This window comes from Pogonomyrmex barbatus, unplaced genomic scaffold, assembly GCF_055798465.1.
Source record: "Pogonomyrmex barbatus isolate J1 unplaced genomic scaffold, ASM5579846v1 scaffold2, whole genome shotgun sequence".
NCBI classification, from domain to species: Eukaryota; Metazoa; Arthropoda; class Insecta; order Hymenoptera; family Formicidae; genus Pogonomyrmex; species Pogonomyrmex barbatus.
In genome coordinates this window covers 23,246,484-23,272,701 of record NW_028297116.1, presented here as the reverse complement: position 1 = coordinate 23,272,701, position 26,218 = coordinate 23,246,484, and the positions used below count along the sequence as shown (strand labels likewise).

The 26,218-nt window shown below is 27.3% G+C and overlaps 1 protein-coding gene across 1 annotated transcript; it reads left to right on the top strand.

Annotated features, from left to right (window-relative positions):
- Positions 1–3,384: 3,384 nt before the first annotated feature.
- On the top strand, positions 3,385–19,793 carry LOC105434335 (lateral signaling target protein 2 homolog). Its single transcript, XM_011650066.3, has 6 exons — positions 3,385–4,021; positions 11,235–11,657; positions 11,881–12,225; positions 12,431–14,736; positions 16,189–16,469; positions 18,348–19,793. Exons 1-6 carry the CDS (start codon positions 3,983–3,985, stop codon positions 18,626–18,628), a joined length of 3,675 nt encoding a protein of 1,224 aa, XP_011648368.2. The 5' UTR covers positions 3,385–3,982; the 3' UTR covers positions 18,629–19,793.
- The last annotated feature ends 6,425 nt before the right edge of the window (positions 19,794–26,218 follow it).

The window sequence follows — 26,218 nt, the reverse complement described above, 5'->3', positions numbered from 1 at the left end:
ATCGCGCTTTACGATATAGGCTACGTTCGCTTTAGCGTTTACAGTTGTAAGCATTATATTAATAACATTGACATACAATGTTCGTTATATTTAAAAAAAATGGAAATTATATTTGTTATTAGAAAGAGTTATATCTGTAATTAGAAAATAATAAAGAATAGATATAATAGAAGATAGAAAAATTAGAAAAATAAAAAATTTTATTATATTTTTTTGTATTTTTGTATTTTTTTTGTACTTTTTTGTATTTTTTATATTTTTTAATTTTATTTTTTATTATATTTTTTACACATTTATCTTTGTAACAAGTGTAATATGTGCACATTAAAACAAGATAAAGTCTTGTGCAGATGCGATGTTCTTTATAGATATTGTATATTATTTATTTAAACTTATTGCTATTATTATTATTTATTATTATTATTAGTATTTATTTATTTATTTAACTTAATGCTTTAATGCATTTGATGAAACACAAGCAATTATCCTTTTTATTGTTGCATATTACATGCTGCAGACGAAGATGGACCAGCAATATCGTCTGCAGCATGTAGGTAAAAACTTTTCTTTTGCTTTACCGAAGAAGTAAGTATATAATTTATCTGCCGACATAAAAGATAAATGCTTTTCATCGAACTTCATGTTTAAAACTGTTTTGTTTCTTGCTTTTAATGCTGACTTCAATACACACAAATGGCATTTACAGTAGTCGACGATAATCTGTTTTGTTTTTTTGTTTTAACATTTGTTAAAAGGGAAAATATTCTTTCCGGAGCTGCATTTGTATTTGGGAGTGCTCTAATAGAATTTAATAGAAGAAGACTCTTAAATTGGGATATTTGGTTTCATTATTTAAATATTGTCTTTGTAAAATCTCTTTCCACATATTATCAAAATCTAATTTTAACAAATCTTGTTTCTCTGTTACTGAAAAATCTGAATTTAAGGCAAACCATTCTTTCTTTAAATCGTTTTCGTCAAAACTACCCATTCTTGCAGCAATAAAAGAAAGATCATGAAATGATGTTTCCCTATCAGTACTCAATAAAGCTATATGTGGTAAAAGAATTTGTAATTTTGATAAAAATATATCACTTAATCTTTTGAAAATTCTTTTGACTGCAGTTATGTAAAATCGCAAACAGTTCTCTCGAACAGTCGCAACCATGTTTGCGTGTCCATCCTCTATCAATTGATAAAGATATTCTTCGCATTCCGATCCTAAAAAAATATCATTTAAAGATCACATTATTTAAAGATTTATGATTTTCTGTCTTACAAAATGTTATATTTGGCAAATGTTTCAAAATTTCTGGTTTTATAAAATTTATACAAATTTCTTTTAAAAAATCAATTGATTTTGACTGTAACAGATGTATCCTCGTTTCCTCAGCTTGGAAAAATGCATTAAATACATTTAAAAAATGTAATGTATATTTTAAGAATATGCTTTTGTATCTACATTCTGCATGACACGTAACAAATTTTCTGCAGATGTACCTTTCTCGCTCACGATCATTTCATTCAAAAAATGTTGTATCGTATTCCAAGATTGAAGAAGTCTGTCGATACACGCGTGGTGAGAAAGCTATTGTGTATTACATAACTTTACAATTTTGTGAGTCCTTTCTTCAAAACATTCACTTAATTCGATGAAAATAGACCATCGCTTGAGACTACAAGTTATATAGCTTGTAATTCTTTTCAAGAATTCCTCACAAGCTTGAGGTATCTTAGCACACGCGGCATGCGAAGCTAATGAAGCAGAATGGCATGGACATGATAATGTCAATACATTATTGCACATCTCTTTCAATTTTTTCTTGAAAGATAAATGTTTTCCGACCATAACGGACGCATGATAAGGCAACAATATTTGAAAAAAGTATTTGTAGTTTCCACATTTCATATTTAAATGCATTAAATAATTTTTCCGCGCTGCAATCTGTTGCATCGATATCAATTAATTTTACTAGTTGCGAATGAACTTCTAATGTTTCAATATGAATGTATCAAACGTGAAATGTCATCCATTTTTCACTAGAAATATCTGATTGATTCATCTATAAAAATAGAAAATTTTGTATTTTGAATATTTTCTATCACATGAACCGTCTCAACTGGATATAAAACATTCATAATTATATTTGTACATTTTTGTCCACTCATAGTCAAAACTTGTCAAAACGTTAGGATTTTTGCCTACGTCTTTAAAAAAATCGAATATTATTTTTGCATTTTCGTGTGAAATATTTTTTTCAGCGATTAAAGCAGCATATTGAATCTCCGCGAATTTTTTCCACTCCTCAAAGGACGAAAACAGTTCGCTAATTTCTATGTTACAATCTTCATTCAATTTGCTTGTTATTTTATCAAATTTTTCGCAATTATTCTTATGTATTTTAGATTCGGCGTGATGGTAGATTTGCGATAAACCGCCAGCAATAGTTTTTTTGCAAATCGTACATGATGCAAATGAATTTACATCACATTGCACTTCGCGTAGCCATAGCTTAAATTGTTCGATCTCTAACCATTGTTACTTAAATACATTCGGATGTAATGATTTTTGTTCAAAAGTTACGTTATCATTATCACATGATGATACATCTTTATCAATATTTCTTTTATGCGCAGATTCTGCATGTCTTATAATATTCGATATTGGACCACACGAAAAATTTTTAACGCATACGATACAATGAAAAAGATTATCATCAAAAGGTAATTTTCGTATCCAAAATTTAAATCGCTCATCAGTAAACCAAGCTTCTGAGAAGCTCGTTTTACTTTCTTTTTCAATGCATCGCACGATTCCATATTAAAGTGGAAATATAGCAAAACCAAAAATGTAAAACTTATCGATTAACTAGAGGTAGCCAATAAACAGAGGTAGTCAATTGCATTGATTTTTTATAGAAAACTGATATCAACTTATAGTTATCAAATATATTTCACTGTAAAGTTCTTTTTATTTTATTAAATTAGAATTTGACACTAATTTTTCATATCACATCTTTTGTATCAATATGAAATTTATTATTAAAAAGACTTTTATAGAAATTTTTATATAAAATTCTTTCTTTCTTTTACATAAACAAGAAAAGAGGCGTGTGAACTTGGCGTTATTTTTTACCTTTTTTAAAAGGTAATTTTGTTAGGATATGAATTACAAGACTTGTCCTTAATTTTGTAAACACAAATATAATAATTATATTAAATTTTTCTGATAATTATTATACTTGTATTTACAAAATTAAAGACAAATTCTTGTAATTTCGTATCTACCGCCAGTTATATAGTTTATAGATTGGACCGCTAGGTGAGTACAGCGATTGCATCGATGAATATGGATTAGACAGTTACGTCTTTTTACAGACTGTATTTCAAGCTTATCTTATCTCTTTAGTTTTACGAACGCGCGTTTAAATCGACACGCGAGTGAATAAAGAGTGAATAGGCTGGTCGTTGCGCGGAAGTCGTCGTCGTCCTCATCGTCGTCGTCGTCGTCGTCGTCGTCGTCGTCGTCGTCGTCGTCGTCGTCGTTGTCGTCGTTGTTGTTGTTGTCGTCGTTGTCGTCGTTGTCGTTGTCATCGTTGTCATCATTGTCATCATTGTCATCATCGTCGTCGCCGTCGTCGCCGTCGTCGCCGTCGTCGCCGTCGTCGCCGTCATTGTCATTATCGCATCATCATTATCATTACATTGTCATAACTGTTGTTGTCACTATCACAGTATCATCGATACTCGTACGAACGTGTGGATGTTACTATCATTATTATTATCATTGTTGTCATCATTGTCATAGTTAGTATCATCATTATTACCCGTATCGTTCGACATCGCCGATACATTGATCAAATCTCCAGACTAGAAATCCGGAGTAAACATGTCGACATTGACATCGTTTGTGACTTGATCGCGACAAGCGCAGTGACGAATTTCCGTTAGAATACTCCGATGACGTCAGCTGTGTTACGATATGATGGAGTCCATCAGAAAATGGTTTTACAGGCCTAAGGTGAATACATCGCGTACTTTGTTACATTAGACTACTGCTTGCGATCTACTTCATTCTTTGTTATATTTTTTCGTCACTCATGTATATATTTCTTATCCTTATGTTATGCTCGTATTTGTCTTTGCTTTTTCTATTTTGTGTTTCTCTATTTCTCTTTCTTCCTTTCTTGTTTTTTTATATATTTTTGTTACTTTATATTTTTCTCAGCATATTATTTTGAATTAATTTTAATTTATTTCTTATAAATTTGTATTATGTCTCACAAGTACATGTTTACATGTGTACTACTATTGAATTGATTTTATCTTTTTCCTTTCGTCTCTTAAGGCCATTGCATATGAAAGAATTTTAGTCATATTCGTAAGATCGTAAACAAATTGACCAACCAGAATCAATTATTCTTCTTACAGTCTAAAAATAATCGATTGTAGTCAATTCGCTTACAACCGTCCCATCGCTTACGATTATTACTAAAATTTTTTCACGTGCAATGGCCTTTTACCTCACTGTTTTGATCGGACGCGTGTGCTCTTTTCCCTCCTTTCTCTCGTTCCTATCGCTTATGGTCTTCTCCAGCATTGTTGCCACCTGTTTTGTGAAAAGTTCGCACAGTACGACACATATATCTACATACCGTGTATATATATATATATATATATATATATATATATATAACATATATATATATATATATATATATATATATGTTGCGTATACATGCCGAATATTGTGTGTATGCATATTGTAAGTAATCCTCACAAAATTTACGAGAGCGAATGTCAGAGATATTGGAAAGCATTTAAATATTCTATGGTTTTCTTAGTGAAAATCAACATATACTTTCACAAGTTTATTCAATCTAGATCCGGAAATATTGAGTTTTCAAATATCTTATTTCTGCAGTATAAATTCAGACAAGCTATATATTACCGCAGTGATGCCATAAGTTTAATTATATAATTGATTAAATTAAAATAAACAATTTCGTGAAATAACATTGTGCATAATTTTGTATAATTTTGTATATTAATTGTGATACAAACATATATTAGTTTTTCCTCCATTTTTTTATCCGCACATTAGATCGCATATTTAGTTCCAATACACACATAGAATATATTTTATTGCGAAACTATAAAATATTCTACACAAGATTTTTTATTTCTTGTTTATTTTCATTAATTCTCATTAATTTTTGTGCTATGTTATCAATCTAATTATGCGAATTAAATTAGTGACTGTGCTAAATTGGGAACCATATCCTTTGATGATATGGAATTATGTTTTTGCATAATAATTTGTTAACATACCTATGCAAGCTGTGTTATGAGTCAATTACTAATTAAAAAAAGGATCAATTAAGGAGAATCAATTATTAATATGGGAAAAAAATAAACCATGGAATCAATGTATGGTATTGTGATTGCTGTAAAAAATAGAATGCTCTGCATTGAGCGTTTTAAATTAATAGTAATAAAAAAATCATATTACTAATCAAATGTCCATATTATTGTTAATCAAAATTTAAATGTTTATATAGAAATTTTATTTTATTTAAATTTTAATAGAACATCTGATAAATTATTATTATAACGCCTTTTTGGAAAATTTTTTCTTTGATATGCATGATTTTGAAATTGATTTTTTTTGCGATTTGTAAGTGATGTCACCTAAATAGTCTGCAAAAAAAATCAGCATTTAAAAACTAAGAATTCCAGCTTTAAAACTTACTTGTTAAAATATTATATTCTATGATTATTTTTCGCAAAGTTATAGAATGAAGTTTTATCATTTTTTGGCTGATTCGAAGTAAGAGAAAAGAGAGATAAGATAACGATTTACTAATATTTCCAAGCTAATAACAGATAATGATTCGATACACAAACTTATTAGAAGTTTTTAATGATAATAGATAATTTATTATAATTTAACTTTAATGTGTTAACAACAGCAAATAATATAATAAGAAATATATAAGAAATATATTTTGAGTATACCATATATAATTTCGTGGTCCTTTATAACAAATTACAATTACAATAAATATAATAATTATAATAAATAATAATAATTTTTATCTTCTCTATAGAATCATTGTCTATATCATTCTCTAAAAAAATGCATATAATAACGTATTATTATTTTTCATTTTTCATATTGCAACATTTTTTTAAATGGATGAATAAATATAGTGACCATAAGATAAGAGAGAATGAATATTATGTAAAAAATTACATAATTGTAAGTCATTATTTTTATTCTCGTCTAGACTTTATTTTCTTAAAGTTACATTATTATTATAAATGATTTTTTATTTATGAGTAATATTTATTTGTATTTTATTATGTTTATTCAGGCATTAATAGCGGAATAATATAAAAAGTTCGTAAAAAATCAATTTTTATTAATAAAAAAATTAATTTTAACTTTCATCATCTTATAGAAACGAATGATTAAATTAACATGTCATCAAAAAATTTAAATTATACAAAATTCTAATTTGTTTATAAACTTTTCAGTGTCTGCAGACGATAAGGTAAGATGATAAGATCTTAGTTAATCAGAAAAAAATTGATCATTATTTTTATGTCATCACGAAAATCAAGAAAAAAATCAATAAACTTTAGTTAATAAAGTTGTCATCTCTCTCTATTTTAAGTTTTTTGAGAAACATATTATTCTAATATGATTGAAATTGATATAAATAAATTGGAAGAGTTCGAAATATTTATTAGTTAATAAATTGAAATTATTTAATTTTTTACTGTCCTAAAAATTAGATCTGAAATAATTTTATGATAATTTATGATGATTTGTATTTACATTCTTTCATATAATAATTTTATATATAAAATGACTAATAATATGGTTAGAAACAATAATATTATTTAGAAATTATTAATATCATGTAATTAAGTGATATTATATTAATCAAAAGATAAATTAACTTTATTTAAATTCTTACATTTTGTTTTTGAAGTTTGTATAAAAGGGACTAGAAAAAAATATTTTAAGAAATTAAAATATTATTAGCTATACATGTATATATATATATTGAATTAATTATAATTACATTGTTAATATGTTAATAATATGATATTTTATCCTATATCATGATTTTGTAAAATATGTTTTTTTATAAATATGAAAAATAGAATTTCCATAGATAGATTCTTTTGATAAATATGAATTTTTTTTCATTGTGGAAATGCTAGGTTCCTACAGAAATATGAAAGACAGAGAAATCAATGTTGTGTAAATCGATTTATTGTGTAAATTAATGTTGTATTTTGAAACATAATAAAGACATATGTCTTTTATAACGTGATCTGTGATGTATGATAAGCATTACACATTATTGTAAAATTATCGACTTTTAATAATTGACATGTAAAATACTCTTCTATGTTATTCTGTGTTATTTGAGTTTCATCACAATTTAACATGTGTCTTGACAACAAAAAGTAACGAATGTTAATGGCATATGGACATTAAGTCGCACAGCATTAAAATAAATATTTTATGTAGTATTTTATATTATAGTGTATGCAACAAAAATATTACAAAAATCTCAAAATGAACAAAAATATATAAATGTCTCGTGAGAAATTTTTTTAGAAAACATATCTAGAGTGCGAGAATTTTTCGGGATAGAAATATATTTAAAATAACTGTTAATAGTTGGAGAAATGAGGACCGTGTGATACATTCAAGGATAAAACAACACATAGCGTTCGAATCGAAAATTGAATCCTTATTAGAGTCTCGTAAAGTATAAAGTACTTTTGTACTTCGTGGCATTTAGTAATAGAGATAATATTCGAGACACGATATAGTTACTCTCGTTTGGAAGGAAGATCATATATTATCAAACATAAAGAGAAAGTAATGTGCGAAACAAAATAAAGATATATGGATCCGATATAACGTGATGATAAAAAATAAAATCAACAATAAATCACAACAGTGCCTAGCAGTTTTACGCATTCGATGATATTGAGTGCTTTCTATTTAGTGATGACACAAGTCGACATAAGTATCATTTTGTTCTTGTTAATAATTGAATGCCAAGAAAGATAGAACGATATTTGTATTGACTTGTCATTAAATGGAAAGTACCCATTATCTATACCCAGCAAACATTAAGTTACATATAATATAAATGTTAATTGTAATTTTCCATTCAACATAATTGTTATATATACACACGTCATATAACAGTTACATTGTTGAGAAATTATAACTGACATATTATATGTAACATTTATATTATATAATTTCGTGTTTGCTAGAATACAAAACGAACGCAAATGCGAAATGTATTCGTTAGATAATAAAACTTATCAGTGTGCCGAATATTGCATTCTTTTACAACTTGATGAATGTCATAATTTTAAGCATTCTTTCTTGATTCGCATAATGCAAAATTGTATTCATTTTTTATATACTGAAATTTAATCATTACGCTTGCGGATAATAATTTCGTTGTTCACATGCCATTCTTTATTTATATTGAAAGATAATATTCTGAAAGAACAAGTATCCTTGAGTGGAACAGTTTCTCCGAATTGATCCTCTCCCTTTTTTATCGGTGCATGGCGACTATAGTTGAAAATTTAATTATAGCTAATTCTCTAAAACACAATTTTTTAATAAAAACTTTTAGAGATTTTTGAATAAAAACTATTAGAGATGATATAAAATCAATTTTAAATTGCCTGAAACAATTTTAAAATTGTTTTAAAAATGCATAAAATAAATAATATTGTTCGCAAGTACGTCGCAAAATTAGTTGGCATTATGAATAGTTAGATGTTATTTAATAATCCTTTTTAATAACGCTTATGTTACCTCAAATTTTAATTTCGCTATTGTTCCAAATTTGTGGTTATGTAGTATGTGCTTTATATTTAAAATGTCAGAAATGAAAATTTATAAACAGAGTTCGTAAAGTTAAATGTATCAGAATTTTGAGTGCAAGCTTTAAAAAATTGTAATTACTAATTTGGACCTTATCTTTTGTTTCTATGAAATTATTAAAGTAGCAAATTGTTGTTTCATTACTCTTTTTATTCTACAATGTTCCTGTAGAATTATAAAACTTGAAAATATTTTATATATGAGTTTGTTCGTTGAATTCTCTCGTTTTCATTGTTGACAGAATAAATTTTTGCTTGTATTTAACTACAATTATTGTGAAAAAATTTCATTTCAAGAAGACAAAATATTCGTAATACATTTTCTAAATGCAAAATTTTTGAAAGAGATTTGTAACAATTTGTTGTTTCAATTTAATATTTTGAAATTGGAATGATTAATGTAATCGTGCAGTTTTCAAAGTGAAAAAAAATATTTCTTCTTGTTGAATATATAAAATTAGCTTCTCCTTTTGCTTGCAATGTGACATTGTTCTAGTTCGATGTTGATACGATTAATTGATTTATTTATTTCATGCTGCGTACATAAGAATAACTTCTGAGTCATTTTTAATACATGATTCAATAACAAGTATATCTATATGATTATAAAAGTTGTCGTCATAAGTATATATCTAAAACATGTTCTTATTAGCATATTATTGAATAATGATTGCTTCCTCTTTTTTGCTCTTTTGAATGAGATTATTTTTCAAGCTTTTGTAATTCTGATTTTAAAATTTAATTAAGGAAAAAAAGTAATATGAATTGTCAGGAAAAAAATTGATCACTATTATATAGGCTGTATTAAATATGTTTTCTCATTATTGTAAACATATTTTCTATAAAATTCTTATCTTCATCGATAAGACAAGAATAAATCCATATTTGAACTTTGCACGATCAATAATCTGTAAATAATGAGTTGCGATCATGCGCGACCGATTTATCTTACTATTAAATATGTTCTTTTAGATAAATCATTCATATGTTGCTTTGCTAAATCGTTACATAAATATTCTGAGCAACAATGCAATCAATATTAATTGAAACTTTGATAATCTTTTTTGCGTTAGATTTTGTCGTAGTCAGAAATAAAGCAAATTTTTCGCAAAATGAATTTTAAATTATAACTTTGTTAAAATATATAGATAATATTAGCGATATGATTCAATGTTCCACCTACGTTAGCTATAAAGTGTAAATTTGTCATTGTTTTAAAATACTATATTTATTGGCACATAATAATATTGACAATTCATATTGCTTCTATATCTACCAATGATTAAATGTTAAAATATTTGTTAGAAATTGTGAAACTCGCAATTTCTAACAAATATTTTAACATTTATATTTTCAAATATTTTAACAAATATTTTCACAAAGGATTAAATCGACTTCACTTTTTATTTTACATATTTTATATGCTTAACGTTAGTATAAACTTATTCAGCAAAAATAATACAATAAGTTTTATCACCGCACTCTTTAACCGTTGGCTCCGACGGGACCGACACTAATCTTTCCGTTTGGTCGGCGTCGATCCTAGGGCCTAACATTGCATTTTTCGTCTAAGTGTCAATTCATGGCTATGGATCGACACTATCAAATTTATCAAATTAGTGATTCATAAAATATAAAAACGACATTTTTACACTTTTTCAATGTAGTTTATTAAAGCAGTCTAAATATAAATTTGGTTTTTTTTTTTTTCATGCGTAACGCAAAACGTTACGACGTAAATTTATGTTACATTTATTTATTTTTGTATTTTGTTATTTCCTATGTTAATGTATTGACCGAATTTTAGAAAAAGATTTAGAAAAAGATTGGAACAGAATAGTCGCATCGAGCGTATCTTTTGTTTATGCTTCATATGACCCAGCTCGCGCTCGACTCTCTGCGCCGGCCGAACGGAAAGAACATCGAAATTGACTCCGAAGCCAATGTGTTAATTATGACATGGATCACCTTTTTATTATGAACGTAAACATTTCATTGCTGATCATCAGATATACGATTGTATATTGTCAGTTTATATATATTATAGACACAAGAAATTATTCATTATTTTTCAAGAAAGAAGAAATCATGATTCATATTTTTTAAGTTTTCCTTAATCTTGTATGTATATGTATATGTATTTTGTATATTAAATGTTGATATAATTGTCTAGACATCGATGAGAAAGTGAAATAATTTTTTAAAATAATTTTTTTTATTTTGCTATTACAGAGGCATATAAACATCAAAATACGTATTTTTTAGAATTAATTTTCTTTATTTTACTATTACAGAGAGATGATACAAGTTTATTGGCTCAATTCTTTTACGCCGACGAATCTCTGAATGCAGTCGCCTGCGAATTGGACTCCTTCGATGGCCGACAAGAACCAGAGAGATGCACGACATTGGTGAATCAATTACGGCACTGTCAGGATAAAGTGTTGACAATTTGCAATCAAATAATGGATGACCTGATCCCCGAAAATCGAGCCAATCGGGATTTTAGAGTGAAATTTCCTGATGACGTGATGCAGGAAAATCTGGCTGGACAACTTTGGTTCGGCGCAGAATGTTTGGCAGCTGGTTCTTCGATTATGAATCGAGAAGCCGAGAGTTCGGCCATGAGGCCGTTAGCAAAAGCTCTTACTAAATCGCTGGAGATTGTTAGAAATTTGCTGAGAGAGCACGCCCTCAAAGGTCATATGAATTTAAAGGTATTAAATGTATCGGTAAAATTTTGTTAATTCAGAATATGACTTCTTATAATTTTAATATTTATATTTTGGAGCTCTGTAATACAATAGATAAATAAGAGAAAAAGATTTTCTATACTCTGATAATTTTTTAAAATGAAACTTGATCTTATTTAATTTTTTTGGGTATCGTATGAAATTTATGATTTGCGAATAAAGATATATAATAGCGTTTATTTTTCAGGCGCAAAACCCTCTCGATCCATCTTTGGAAAAGCTTATCGAATCATTGAAGATCTTCGATCGATTGTTCGCCGATTTTGAATTATGCTATGTTGGCGCTATGGTACCAGTAAAATCGACAAAGGAATACGAGCAACAGGAGCTTGTGTGTGTATTATTTTCTGAGACTTTACAGCGAGCGCTTGAACGTGGACTGTTGAACCAGGCAGATGTAGATAATTATGAACCGGCTTTAATGTTCACTATTCCTCGTTTGGCTATTGTTTCGGGACTTCTGGCACCGTCTGGAGGACCATTGTGTCTCAATTCTCCTGATACTATAAGCGAGATGTTTAGACCATTTAGAGTAAGAAATTAATTATTATTAATTATAGTCTAACAAAATATTTTGTTTAAAAGCTTCGTATGCTATGAATAATATTTTAAGCATATACAGAAAGAGAGATTTATAGCTTTTTTTATTTACATATAATATAATGATTTATCTTTAGCTAAATATCAATAGCTAAATATCAGTTTCTTTTCACCTGACTGAAACATTTAATTTTCAGACTCTTCTTCTCAAGATAAGAGAGCTGTTGTGGACATTGAATAACTATGAGTTATATATGTTAGAAAAATTATTATGTTCAAACGAAGAACCATCAGGTTCAATCACGCAGTCAACGAAGTCAGTATGTCAGGACATACCGGATTTGGAAGAATATGTTCATAATTTTTATACTGGTTATCCAAATTGCAAAGAATTTATTATTGATTTTTATACTGTGACAAGAAATACGGGTAATAACATGGATGAAGTAGCGAATGACGCAATTCAGTTGTTGGACGAAGGTAATAGAAATGATCAGTTACCGATTAAAAATGAAGACAAAGATGGATGTAAAAAGAAGGGAAACAATGTGGGAATTGAAAGCGAAGATTTAAATATAATCTCGGACGGATATGATAGTAACGTAATACATGACAACAGTGAAAAAATGCAACAAAATGATGGGGAAAGTATTGAATGTATACAATGTGAACAAAAGTTATATAATGCTTCATGTGACATTAGACAGTTTCTTCACGACTGTGATTCTAATGACGGGAACAACACCAGCGAGAGTTCTGACTTGATGATACAGAACGTTACAACATTAGATGTCGTAGCGGGGACCAGTGTTTTAAATACTGAAGACATATGGAATGAGGAAAGCTTCATTCCTGATTTAAGTCTAATATTTGAGGAATGCTCTGAAAACATAGAGATTTTACAGACTCAGTATTTACTTAATCAAATTGTTCGCGAAAATACTGTTGATGATGACATTGCGCACATATCGGAAAATACTTTACCCGATTTAGACTCCAAGAAACTTATTTCGGAAGCAAATAAAACACTTTCAAATCTTTTACTAGACTCTAGTGAATGCCAGAATGAGATGTCAGAACAAACGGATTCTGGTATATGTACAGTAATATCGTCCGAAAATACCAGTTTGTATGATAAAAGTCCAGAAGAAAAAAAAACTTTTGCTAATGAGATTCAAGAGGGATGCAGCGTATCGGATGAAGAAGATACACAAGAAAACACTAGCTACTCTTGCTCTAATATAAACTCACCGAAGAGAAAAGATACTGCCATTTCAGCGAATTCATGTGTTTGCGGTACAAAGAATAGCAAGTTGTCTATTTTGGATCATTCCATCGAAGTATCTGATTTATACTCAAACGGAGACAGAGAATCTGTTGGAAAAAACATTGTACAAATTTCGTCGAACTTTGATGGGACTAATGAAGAATTCATCGGCATTGCATATGGTAACGGTCAATTGACTCTCTGTGATTCTAATCAATCCTCCTTTCAAATAAATTACTCTGAAAATTGGGAAAATCTAAATTTAAATATAGACGCATCGAGTTCCAAGAATGAGTTTTGGAGTGACTTGAAATGTGAGAATTGCCCATCTACTTCTCGAAGTATCGAAAAAATGGATAATAAGATTGGAAAATACACACAGAATAAAACCATGATGAAAAAAATAAGAAATGAGAAGCAACGACGGCGATATCAACACAAACTGAGTCGAAACACGCACAAAGCTCACGATAAATCGATAGAGAAAAGATTGCATGTTATGCGGTCGACTACAAGTACCGAGAGTTCCAGATCGAATTCCATAGATCGATGTTTAAATACTCGATTAACTGGCTTTGGCGCTAGCTTACATCTTGGCCAAAGTATTAGACAAATGCCGAATTTCAGTAGTCGCAGTCCTCACATAAGTCCACGACTTCATCACTTTCAACAATGTTGTTGCAATCTTGATACACATTGCATAAATTCTTGTCGACATTCATCGCAAAGCAAAAAATTACTGGATCACAGAAGATCCAAGTTTGAGCAGATCGCCAGAATGAAAAAAAGAGATGTCGAGAAGAAGAAAAGATATGATCGAGATAAATATGTGCGTTTAGAACATAGTAAAAAAAAATCTGGAAATAGAAGTAATCTAATGAATGACGGATTGGGTCCGAGAACAGATAAGAGTGGTTTGGTGACTGAAGTCGCAACTATGCCGCAAAATGTAGTTTATCATGAATATCAAAATTTGAAAGACAATAATACACATAAATCTGTACGAGCGATGAGATTAGTGAATGCATCGACAGTATCCGGCATATCGTATTTTAATTCCCGTCAATCTCTAAATTATAAATCCGATATAACGTCGAATTCTAGTTGTTCAAGTTGTTGTGATTCAAGTTCAGAGACCAGCGAGTTTCATAGCGATTGTCAAGACGATGAGGAAATCGCATTGGCTATGCAAGCTGCTGAAATTGCAAACAGAAATCAGATCAGAGCTAAATTTCGGTAAGAGAATATATTGCTATTTTATTTGCACTATTGTATATGTTTTTGCATTTATAAGATATTATCACATCAGATATTATCAGTAATAGTAGATCTATTTTCAAGATATTTAACAAAAAAACATAATATTTTTTATATTTATAAAATAAAAAATTTAGCTATTTATTTATATAATTTTATAAACGTCGATTTAACATTTTCCTAATTATTAACTACTCGCTTCCTGTTAAAAGTCAATTGATTAATTATTATAGACTGCATTAGAAGAAGTATAAATAGCCGATAAAATCATCATGATTTTCTGCGTGTACGACTTTTGTTATGCCAATTAAAAAAAAGATTACCTCATGATGATTTTTTTTAAATGAAACAGATATTTTCCATTCGATGCAGGATACGAGTGTCTTTCTTATGTCTATACTTAAAATTTTAATCAGTTTATAATATAATATTAATTTTGTAATTTAATTATGTTTATGTTTCTTATACAATGTTTATAACTTGATAATTTGAACATTTTATTTAAAATTACGTTTTTATTGTTATCATTTACATGTTGGATTATATGTCAATTATAACTATAGAAAAAAGATGTAATTTTGAAAGTAATGCAATGCTATATTATATTATTATAAATATGTATGTTTATTTATAAAATTACATTTGTATAAAATTATATTATGTATAATATTAAATTATGAATTTAATAATGTAATATAAGCTAATTATAATTAGTTTAAAATATAAAAAAAATGTTAATCTCATTTTTTAATCACTTTTGGAGTTTTTTGTCATAAAAATTTGCCCATGGTTGAAGCTCTTTTATGATTAATGTAGTTATGTTTTAAATTAATTTATTAACATATTTTAAAGACATATGTTTGTTAAATATGCATGCACGCACGCACTCACGCACGCACGCACGCACGCACGCACGCACGCACGCACGCACGCACGCACGCACGCACGCACGCACGCACGCACGCACGCACGCACGCACGCACGCACGCACGCACGCACGCACGCACGCACGCACGCACGCACGCACGCACGCACGCACGCACGCACGCACGCACGCACGCACGCACGCACGCACGCACGCACGCACACGCACACACAGAGAGAGAGAGAGAGAGAGAGAGAGAGAGAGAGAGAGAGAGAGAGAGAGAGAGAGAGAATACATGCGTGTGTGCATGTGTTTTTGTGCGTGTATGTATATATTTACATTTTATATTTTTTTACTTATTTTTGCATTATATTTTTAATTGATATATTTCTTTGAATTTTTTTGTATATGTTTTCTGTATTTATACATTACCATTTTTTTCACCTTTTATACTTCTATTTTGATGTTTCCTTTTTTAATATTCTCTTGATATTTCTTTTTTTCATAAAATATGTGTACAACTTTTTCCAAAATAAAATAAAATATTATTATTCTTTTATTTATAGATCCTCAGAAGATCTTGTCCATCGTCTTTTTGTTTGCATAGCAGGCGTGGCAGATCAATTGCAAACCAATTTTGCATCGGATTTGCGGAATATTTTGAAATGCGTTTTTCTTATGAATAGTAGTCAAGCAGCAGAGGACACCGAAGGATCAAAGAATCAGAATTTAGCTTCCATAGTAAATACACCAACAAATATGGTGGAAACAGAAAATATTTATGAGCGGCAAGAAACATTACCAGAATATGAAGATGTGGAGGAAACTGCTGTGATACAAGATCGAAGTATGGATATGTTGGCCTTTTTATTCGTTGTCTTATTACACATATGTTTGCTCCTTGTTAATATCCGAATATTTTCAAAATTTGATTTTTTCAGAAAATATTAATAACAAAATTTATTAAATTTTTAACTCAAAGTTTTTTTTTTAAGTATGATCTCATATAATAAAATATAAAAGTGTAGTAAGATACAAAAATAATAAATGTGACATTATTTTAGAGATAAATGTAAAAAAAAAATTATATTTTAATTTTAATGTAAAACATAATGTAATTTAAAAATTTTTTAAACAAATAATTGAAATAGAGAGGCATGTAAGCTGAATAGAATCCAAGTGCTAAGTTGTAATATGTAAAAATAATAATATTAAAAAATACAGATATTGTTTCGATCTTAGATCAATATAAAATCTTTAGTAAAATAATATATGATTTTTTTAAAATTAAAATCGCTGCAAGAAATATAATTGATTAAAATAACATCAAATTATACATAATAACAAAAAAATATATATATAGATACAACAGAAATCTCAAAACGAAAAAAATCATACAATTAAATTGTTCAATAGAGCTTTTCTTTATTTAATTCATTGAAATGTGATGTTGAATTCCAAAAATGCTCGATTTTATCTTGATTACAAAAAATCTTCACCTTCGTCATACATACATAGATTAAATAAAAATATAATTAAGAATTAGAATCATGAGTATTTTATGGACATAAAAGAAGTTGTCTTGTTTTCTAATCAACGATTAGAGATAAATTATGAATTTAATTGGGATAATATAAAAATTGTGGACAATGAACCGTCCTGTAAAAGAATCTCTAAAATGATACACATAAAGAAATAAGCAGTTGTTTATCTGAACAAGTAGAACGATATGGATATTTTGCTTGATAGTTAATTTTCTATTCTGAATTTACCATCCTTTATCTAATGTTAAGATCCTTTTCCTCTTTTTGTATTCCCATCTCTTAATTATTTCGCTTAGATTCCTACTTTTATTCCTATTCTTCTTGCGTTTTTCTTCCTTATATCATTTCCATCCAGAATAGAAAGAATAGGACAATTAACATTAACATTACTTTTTAAAATATGTGGTCGCGCTATTATCTCGCAAATACCTTAGTCTTTCCATTTTTATAAGTAATTTTTGCTTATTATTTCAATATTTGTAATTTTTTTTAGGTATAATTTTTTTTTGGTTCAATAATATTTTTTTTGGTTCAATAATGCGGCTTTGTTTGCCGCATTTTTATCTGGTTTAATTATGAACAACAATGATCTCTATGAAATGCGTTGTACATATGTATGATGGAGATGGAGATATTTTATAATCAAGATAGGACATTTTTGGATTTCAGTGTCGCATTCGATAAGTTAAATACAGAAAAATTCCAAACTCCCCGAGTTTAATTATATAACTTTTCCGTTTTAAGGTTTTGTATCTATATGTATTTTCTTTGTTACATTTTGATGCTATTTTAATTTTAATCGACCAAATGTATTTCTCGTTGCGATTTTAATTTTATAATCAAATATTATTTTACACCGAAAATAACCTAATCTAAGATCGAAATGATGTACTTTTTAATTTAAATATTGTTTTTATATATTACAAATGTTTAGTATTTATGTTAGATTCTGTTCAACTTCTGCTTTTCTGTTTCAATTATTTGTTTTGAATCTAATAAGTTTATCGAATTTAAAATATTTTTGTTAATTTTTGAATAAAATTAAATTTCTCGCATAAATAAAAATTTTAAAATTTATCAAGTTTTTCTCAATGAATATAGACATTTGTTACTTGATGAATTGCATAGAAAGTTATATTAAATGTAAAAGATTAATTATGTTGATCTTTTTGTTTCTATAGTTTTTCCTGTCACAGAAAGGGGAGAAGAATGTGTTGAGAGAGCACCTGCTTGGGTGCCAGATAATGATGCGCCGAGATGTATGGCTTGCCAGGCGGGATTTACGGTTGTGCGACGAAGACATCATTGCCGAAACTGTGGTAAAGTGTTCTGTGGTCGTTGCAGTAACAACAACGTTCCACTGCCTCATTTTGGGCATATAAAGCCCGTGAGGGTGTGCAACAGGTGTTTTCTGTATCAAGTAACGCCTTTTACAGTGTCCCAAGTTACATCCACTAGATGAACTTTTCTGAATGGCTCATAAATCAATTATTTTTCGATTATTGAATTCCTTATGCGATACATCTCGTTTTCAATATAAGATATTTATGCAAATCTAAAATAAATATTTTTGTAACAGGAACAATATCTATTATATTATATATATCTATATTGTTTTTTTTTTTTTTTTTTAATATAACTATGTAATATATTCGATCAGTGTTGAAAAGTTCAATTTAATAAATTAATCGCTGCTTTATTAATAAAAATGTTATTCATTTAGGAAATTGAAGTAAATTTTTTGAATAGTTAATTCTTCTTCCTTTAATACTACTGTAATTAGAAAATATCGAAATTGACTCACTTAAACTGCATTTCGAAAATATCGAAGAAATATTTTTTTTTTTTAGATTAGTTGGACTGTTTTTAATCTCTGTCAAAAATTTAACATCATTATTTTTCTTAGTCTACAAATAAATGCTTGTTTTGTGATTGAAAAAAAGTATTTTCATCGATTTTTAATATGTTGAATTTTGTTGAATAAAGAATTTGCATAAAATTTTGTCTTCGGAACGAAATTTTAAATACAGAAAAAAAACAGTGGACATGTTTCGATGATGAATGCAATGCAATCAAGAACAAGGATTTTCAAATGGTATAAAATGTTCAAAGAAGGCAGAGAACATGTCGAAAACGACAATCGCTTCGGAAAACTTTCCACTTCAACAGATGAGCAACACATCAAAGAAATCATAGATTCGAGATATGATTAAACAGTTTATGATGATTAAACCATGTTTCGAATTGTCAATCACTGAACACTAAATTTTTTTATGATAAAACAAACTTATTTATAAACTAAGAAAGATAATGACGTGAAATTTTAGGCAGAGATTAGAAACGGTCCAAAAATCTAAAGAAAAAAAATATTTCTTTGATTTAAAAATGCACCGTTTAAATAAACCAATCCTGATACCTTTTAATCATAATAATATATCGAAAAATCTGCTGGTACTTTGGTTTATTTAATTTTTAAAAATTTATAATTTGTAAAAACTGTATAGAGAAATATGCATTTGTACAATAACGAATACAGAAATTAGGGAAAAATCTGTCACTACTTTTGTGTGTTATTTGTACACTCACATGCACCTTTAATCAATAAAATATAGATATATAGATGCTAATTGCTCATATTTTTTCACAATATGACTAAATATTTCTCAAAAAGATATTAATTCAATTTGTAACAGATGCAGAAATCTAATTTCATTTGGATAAATGATAGTAAAGTAATGATGTAAGTTTTTTTGTATATTATTAAAATTTATTTAAAAAAGTTATATCTTTGATATAAGGTATATTAATAAGGTATATTAATATATATTTAAGATAAGTAACTCTATAGGATATAATTTTCAAGAACTTCTACACATTACTATTATTTTTCAAATTATTGTTATTAATATTTTAGTTTTATTTTTATTTTTAATAAATTTGATTCTTAAGAAGATTTGTTGTTCAAATTATGATAATAATTTTTAATTTCTTAAGTTATAACTATGTAGAAGTTTGTTATATACTGATAATTTCTTTCGGAAATGATGAAATCTCTTCTGAGTTTTGCATTTTACAATGAAAAAGATAACTAATCAATATATTAAATAATTAATTAAGTTATTAATATGTTTATAGCAATTACAAGTGTAAATAATATTGGTACATAGTCATTTATATAAAAAAGAGGCATACAATTATGTATTATTTCATACAATTATTTAGAATTATATTAAAAAAAGAACTTATAATATTAAAATTAAATATTATTATTTGCAAAAAGATTTCAGGTCAATACATAAATGATGAGCATTGTTGCTCATTCTTGTTACCTTATGAAAATTCTTCTCTTTAAAATCTAGATCTTTCGCGTTATAGTAACTGGAAGGTGTATTCAACACGCATATTTCTGATAAGTTTAGATTGACAATCGATAGTTTGTTTTCTATAGAAAGCAAGCTTTCTTGTGGAAATTTAAATTTTACTCGTCATTCTCGAAGCGGCGAATCGTACAGAGTCACCAGGTAAAGTTGCTAAAATTAAGATATCTCCATCCCTTTCAATTATATAATGATTTCATTTCAGGATCCTGTGGGAATGTCTTAGGACGTATTTAAAATCTATATTTTTATTTTATTCCTGCGTTTATAAAAAAATATCTAATAAAAATCAACGAGTGATCTTACATTATCTCTAACAACCGTATTTTCTAACAAAAATGATATATAAGATGCAGCTTTCTATTATTTATTTTTAGTAGTTATTTAGTATAATAATATTTTATTTATTTTCTTATTTATTTATATGAAAGATCTTGACATTATTGACAAAGAAATAATTTAAATTAATCGATTGATTTCGATATTAGAAAGACAAAAGATTATATAAAAGGAATAACTTACCAAAAATATATTTGGAATTAACAGATTTTAATATCTCTTCTTCCATCTTATCAATCTTTAATTTACTTTTTAACTTCATAATTTTTATAATTTTTCATTATATTTTATAAGAGACTTTGAAATACATTATCTCAGATATACGAATTTTAATTGAGGATCGAACTTTAGCTGAGATTCAATCTCTACTTAGAGTGATAGATTAGAATTTTTAATAAATTTTTTGTAAATTTACAATGTATTTATCAGCATTGTTAATAACTTGATTATTAATTTAATAATGTGACATTATAATTCCAGTTTTAGCATAAAACTGTTTCTTAAAACACAGTCTAATAACAATTGGTTTATAGTTAAAAAATAGAATGTACATATATTCACAAAAAGTATTATTAGATCTAAGGTCTCACTCGATAACCGAAAATGTCAATATTTATGTATTTCTGTAATGTATTCTGTACTGGATTTATATCGGTTGAGATATAAATAATTTTAGCAATGGTTACTTTGTACATCTATGTGGTGTATATATAGTGTGTATATGTATAGAATATGTATATACATTTAAATGAATAAAAACAAAGAAGAGTGCAAAATGAAAATTTCGCGCTCAATAGTCAGCTCACATTGTAGGTTATTACTGCGATAAAATTTTTAAGCATGTACTGTCTACTGAAGTGTTTTGGAAAATATACACAGGCTCGTTAACACACAGCACTAGCTCCTGTGCCAAATTTATGACAATAAGTTTTCTCTTTTTTATATCTCGCATGAATTTGATTCTTATTTTGAAAAGCTCATACAAGACACTTCCGATTGCCAGCGATGCCCAGAAAGACATTGAAAAAATTCCATCGAAAAATAGATCTACTTTTTGATTGAACTGCATTTTCTGTCTTAGTACAATCACATTAGCATTTAAATGTAAGCAAAAAAAAGTAAGCAGCAATCTAACGTGATTGTACTATCTGTTGTCATTACTATTGATTATTATAAAATACCGTATTGCGTTAAAAATATTTAGAATTTGTGAGCTGCTTTCAAGATAGACTACAATGTAATTGTGTATATCATTATCGATAAAAAGACTGGTTGAATATACAGATATTTCGCTCATCAATGTTTCATAAATTTGTTATAATTGATATAAATTTTCAATTGATATATATTATTAGCAATTATATTTCAAGATATATTTTATTATTGGGAAATATCAATTTTTACATGCGAAAAAAATATTACAATCAATTTCACCAGTAGCCCTTCTTAAATTCTTATGAAAATATTAATTGTTAGTATTAATATTTAAAATTTGATTGAAATAATAAAAATAATATAATAATAAAAACATAATAAATAATGATATTTTAAAAAAGTTTAATTTCGAAAATTCAATTCAATTTCACTTTAAAAAAATAGAAAAAACATCTCTCGCACAATATAAAAATAAGTCACAATTGTTTATATAAATGATTATATAAATTGAAGTAATTAATTTGGTGCAATTATTATTACATCAGGCAAGGACGTTAATTGAAAGCGATATATATCAATTAAGCTGAAATTTAAATGAAATTATAATCGAATTTCGTATGGACATAGTATATATTCATACAATATTCTTTGAAATAATGAACAGCGAATATATTATTCGGCGCAATTAGATTTGGAAGTTGTTGTATATATAATCACGCGTATATAAACTATAGATACGGCTTTTTATTATTTAAAGAAAAGAATATTGTACATATGATACTTACGGAGCGACGAGAGTGATTGTAAGTTGTGAATAATTAGTAAGAAAGAAACAAAAAAAAATTTATTTCTATAAGAAGCACATCGAGTAGAAACTATATGTTTAGATAATGAATGCTTAGATGAAAAATTATTTTTTACGCGTAATCGATGCTTGTTAAAATATAGCGCTTTCAATTTCGGATATGACAAAAAACTTCTAATTAAGAAATCTAACGAAAAAGCGTGAAATTTAAACGTGAAAGATCATTGTTAAATATCCTATTTCTCTTGTATATGTGTGAATCATTTTGATAATCAGAATTTTTCGTGTGCCTAAATTGTTACTTTTTGAGAATATATCTGATAAAAATTTAATAAATTCAATTAGAAATTACTGCAAATTAATGATACTTTATTAACAATACTTTGTTAACAATACTTTTTATTAACAATACTTTTGTCTGTTAAATTGTGTGTTTTATCAATTGATAGAGCTTTGTAGTAAAATTTAATAGTAAAATATTATTTTAGTCAATTGAAAATGTGATTCACTGTATCGATTAAATGTTCAATGAGATATATACAAGTTTTTTTATACATAGAATGGAAGAAAAGAACAGAACTTTTTTGTTAAAGAAAAAAACTCTTGATAAATTTTGATTTCTCGATAAATCTTTGTTTTTCTCGGTGCATTTTGTACAAAGCTTGTTCTTTACCCATGGGAAGTTTATTTTTAAAATTTTATAATTTTTCTTTTAGAACAAGATTTATTATAATTTATTATATTTCTTATTTCAAAATATGAAATTATTATATAAAGTCATTATAGTGATTTTCTATCTTTTGAGGAAAATTCCAATCATAGTGTCATAATCATCTATAAGAATCAATAATCGCAAAATAGCTTATAAATATGAATTAAACAAAAAGATTGGAAGTATGTATCAAGAGAAAAACAAACATATAGAAAATTTAGGAAATGAGACGTAAAATGAATTTAAAAAATCACAATATCATAAATATGATTCCATGTTAGTTATTTTACATATAAAAGTATTAAAGTTATAAAAAAAATAGTTGAGTTATCAGATATTTTATGTTTTTCTGGCATATTTTGACATGACATAAAAAATATTTCGTAAACTATTCATTTTTTGATAATGATACCTTAATATTTTTATTTTACTAATGTGATGAATTAGTTATCAAGTGCCAAATAATCACATAATATTTAAAAAAAGAATATAATTACATATTGTAAACTGATTTTAAAAAAATTGATTTTATCATTATTTATCTTTCTCTCATAGAACTTTATCTGAAATATTTTTTCCTAAAATACATTATTTGTGCGATATTTTATTGTCTCAGAACTTACCAATTCTTATACATAAAATATTATGTTGATAAATATCGTTGACGAAAAGAATTAATATTATATATTTTAGATTTATTTTAAATCAACACTTTTTTCTAATATTGGACTTAGTATGATTTTAGTTTATTCATTATTTAGGAACTTGTAATTTGTCAATCTATTAAAATATTTCAATTTCAAAATGATATACTATGAACTGAATTATTTTTGTATAAGTATGCAATGTACAACGCGTTTGATTTTTAATAATATATTATGTTAAAAGAAGTATAATCTTCTCCGAACTATGATTGATAGTATAATTGTGTAATCAATTATGAGGTGACGTTATTATTAGTTACTATTAATGATAATATTCTTGATATCTATACCTAATTCACTTACGATTGATATTGGAAGATATATTTTATGTCGTTTATAATTTTATATTAATGAAAAATGAAAACGTACTTGTATTGGATGAATGCGATTAATATGTGTATAAGCATGTGTATGTAAGCATATGTAAATGACAGCTATTCGCAATATTATAATTACAAGAAGAAATATCTCTTCAATATTTGAATGCACTGTGGTTTCAATAATGAATATATTTAAATATAAATATTAATAAAATTTGTTATTTAAACTTCAAATAATTTATTATCCCTTTTATCTGTTATATCTAGAGGATCCAAGATTATTCTGTTTTATTCTGAATAAAAGATTCGGATCAGAAAGGACGCAGATTTTTCTCGCAGCTTAAGAGAAGAGAATTATAAATAAGTCGCTCGCATCTTTCATTGCTTCGTATTGAGAATCAACGTCCTATACAAACGCTATATCTCGCTATGAGTGGTGCGAACGTCGGTCCATTAATTTAAATCAAGAATTAATCCTTTTTATTTGGAATCGATCCTCGTGCGATCTTATTGCTACAAAATCAGGAATGACTAGCAAGGTTTTATCAAAAAGAACTTGAAATTTATTTATTACACATTTATTTTAACAATAATAATGTAAAGAGATACAATTTTCTTAACTGATCAAGTATAATTCTTTAAAGAGATGCTGAACTTGTCTATATTACTAACAAATGTAGTAATTTTGTAATTTTAATTTTTATATTGTTCTCATTTTTTATTAACTGTATAGATTTGGAAATCCACAATTAAAATTGCATTAATACATATCTAGCATATAAGTTTCATATCAAGAACGAGAAAAATTTTTATAATTTAGATCTTTTTTACCATTTCCTATCATCTCGAGAGCTGTTACTTAATGAAGATATGTGCTTTATATAAAAGTTGTCTGCAGTCTATACTTACAAAATTATTGCTACTAGTAGCTTATAGAAAGAAATGACGTAGAATTCTTATAATTAAGCTTAGATACTTATTATAATTAGAATATTCTAAAAATTTGTTTTTAGTATGTGCGCGATATGAATATGCAGGATGTTTCATTTTAATCGCCCTAGGCGAATAAATCGCAAAGTGAGAGATAGAGAAAAATGGTGGAAACAGAAGGATTTGTAAGAGAACAAACAATGATATCCTTGATCTTGATTTTAAGGTCCAATTTCAAGGTCATTTCAAGATAAAATCGATTTTTTTTAATGATCCCTATTTTTAACTTTAAAAATGAAAATATGGAAAACTTTATTCAGATATATTGTAATGAGGTTAAGTTATATTTTCATATTCTTAAAAGTTATAAAATATACCAGAAACTAAGATATCTGTTCGACATGTTATCCAGAAATATAAAACAACTCTTGAAATATCACATATTTTTCAGCTGTCACGGCGATTTCTGACAGCTGAGTTTTCACATTAAATATATCAATTTTCACACAGTAACATTATTATAGCTCACTTTTTGATATATTTTACAACTTTTAAGAATACGAAAATATAATATTTTTAAGGGAAAACTACAACGATAAACGATGCAAGAAACTTTACGGAGCCAAACAATGTGAAATGCTCGCTTATAGCTTCCGATTTTTCTTACTCGCGGCGCTAGGCATGAATTTCAACTCAGCTACGATTTTTAC

Bases quoted from the DNA above. Each gene is read 5' to 3' on its own strand.
- LOC105434335 (XM_011650066.3), top strand. From the start codon at position 3,983: ATGATGGAGTCCATCAGAAAATGGTTTTACAGGCCTAAG. The intron at 12,226-12,430 runs GTAAGAAATTAA...TTTAATTTTCAG, and splicing joins AGATGTTTAGACCATTTAGA to ACTCTTCTTCTCAAGATAAG. The intron at 16,470-18,347 runs GTATGGATATGT...TTGTTTCTATAG, and splicing joins TGCTGTGATACAAGATCGAA to TTTTTCCTGTCACAGAAAGG.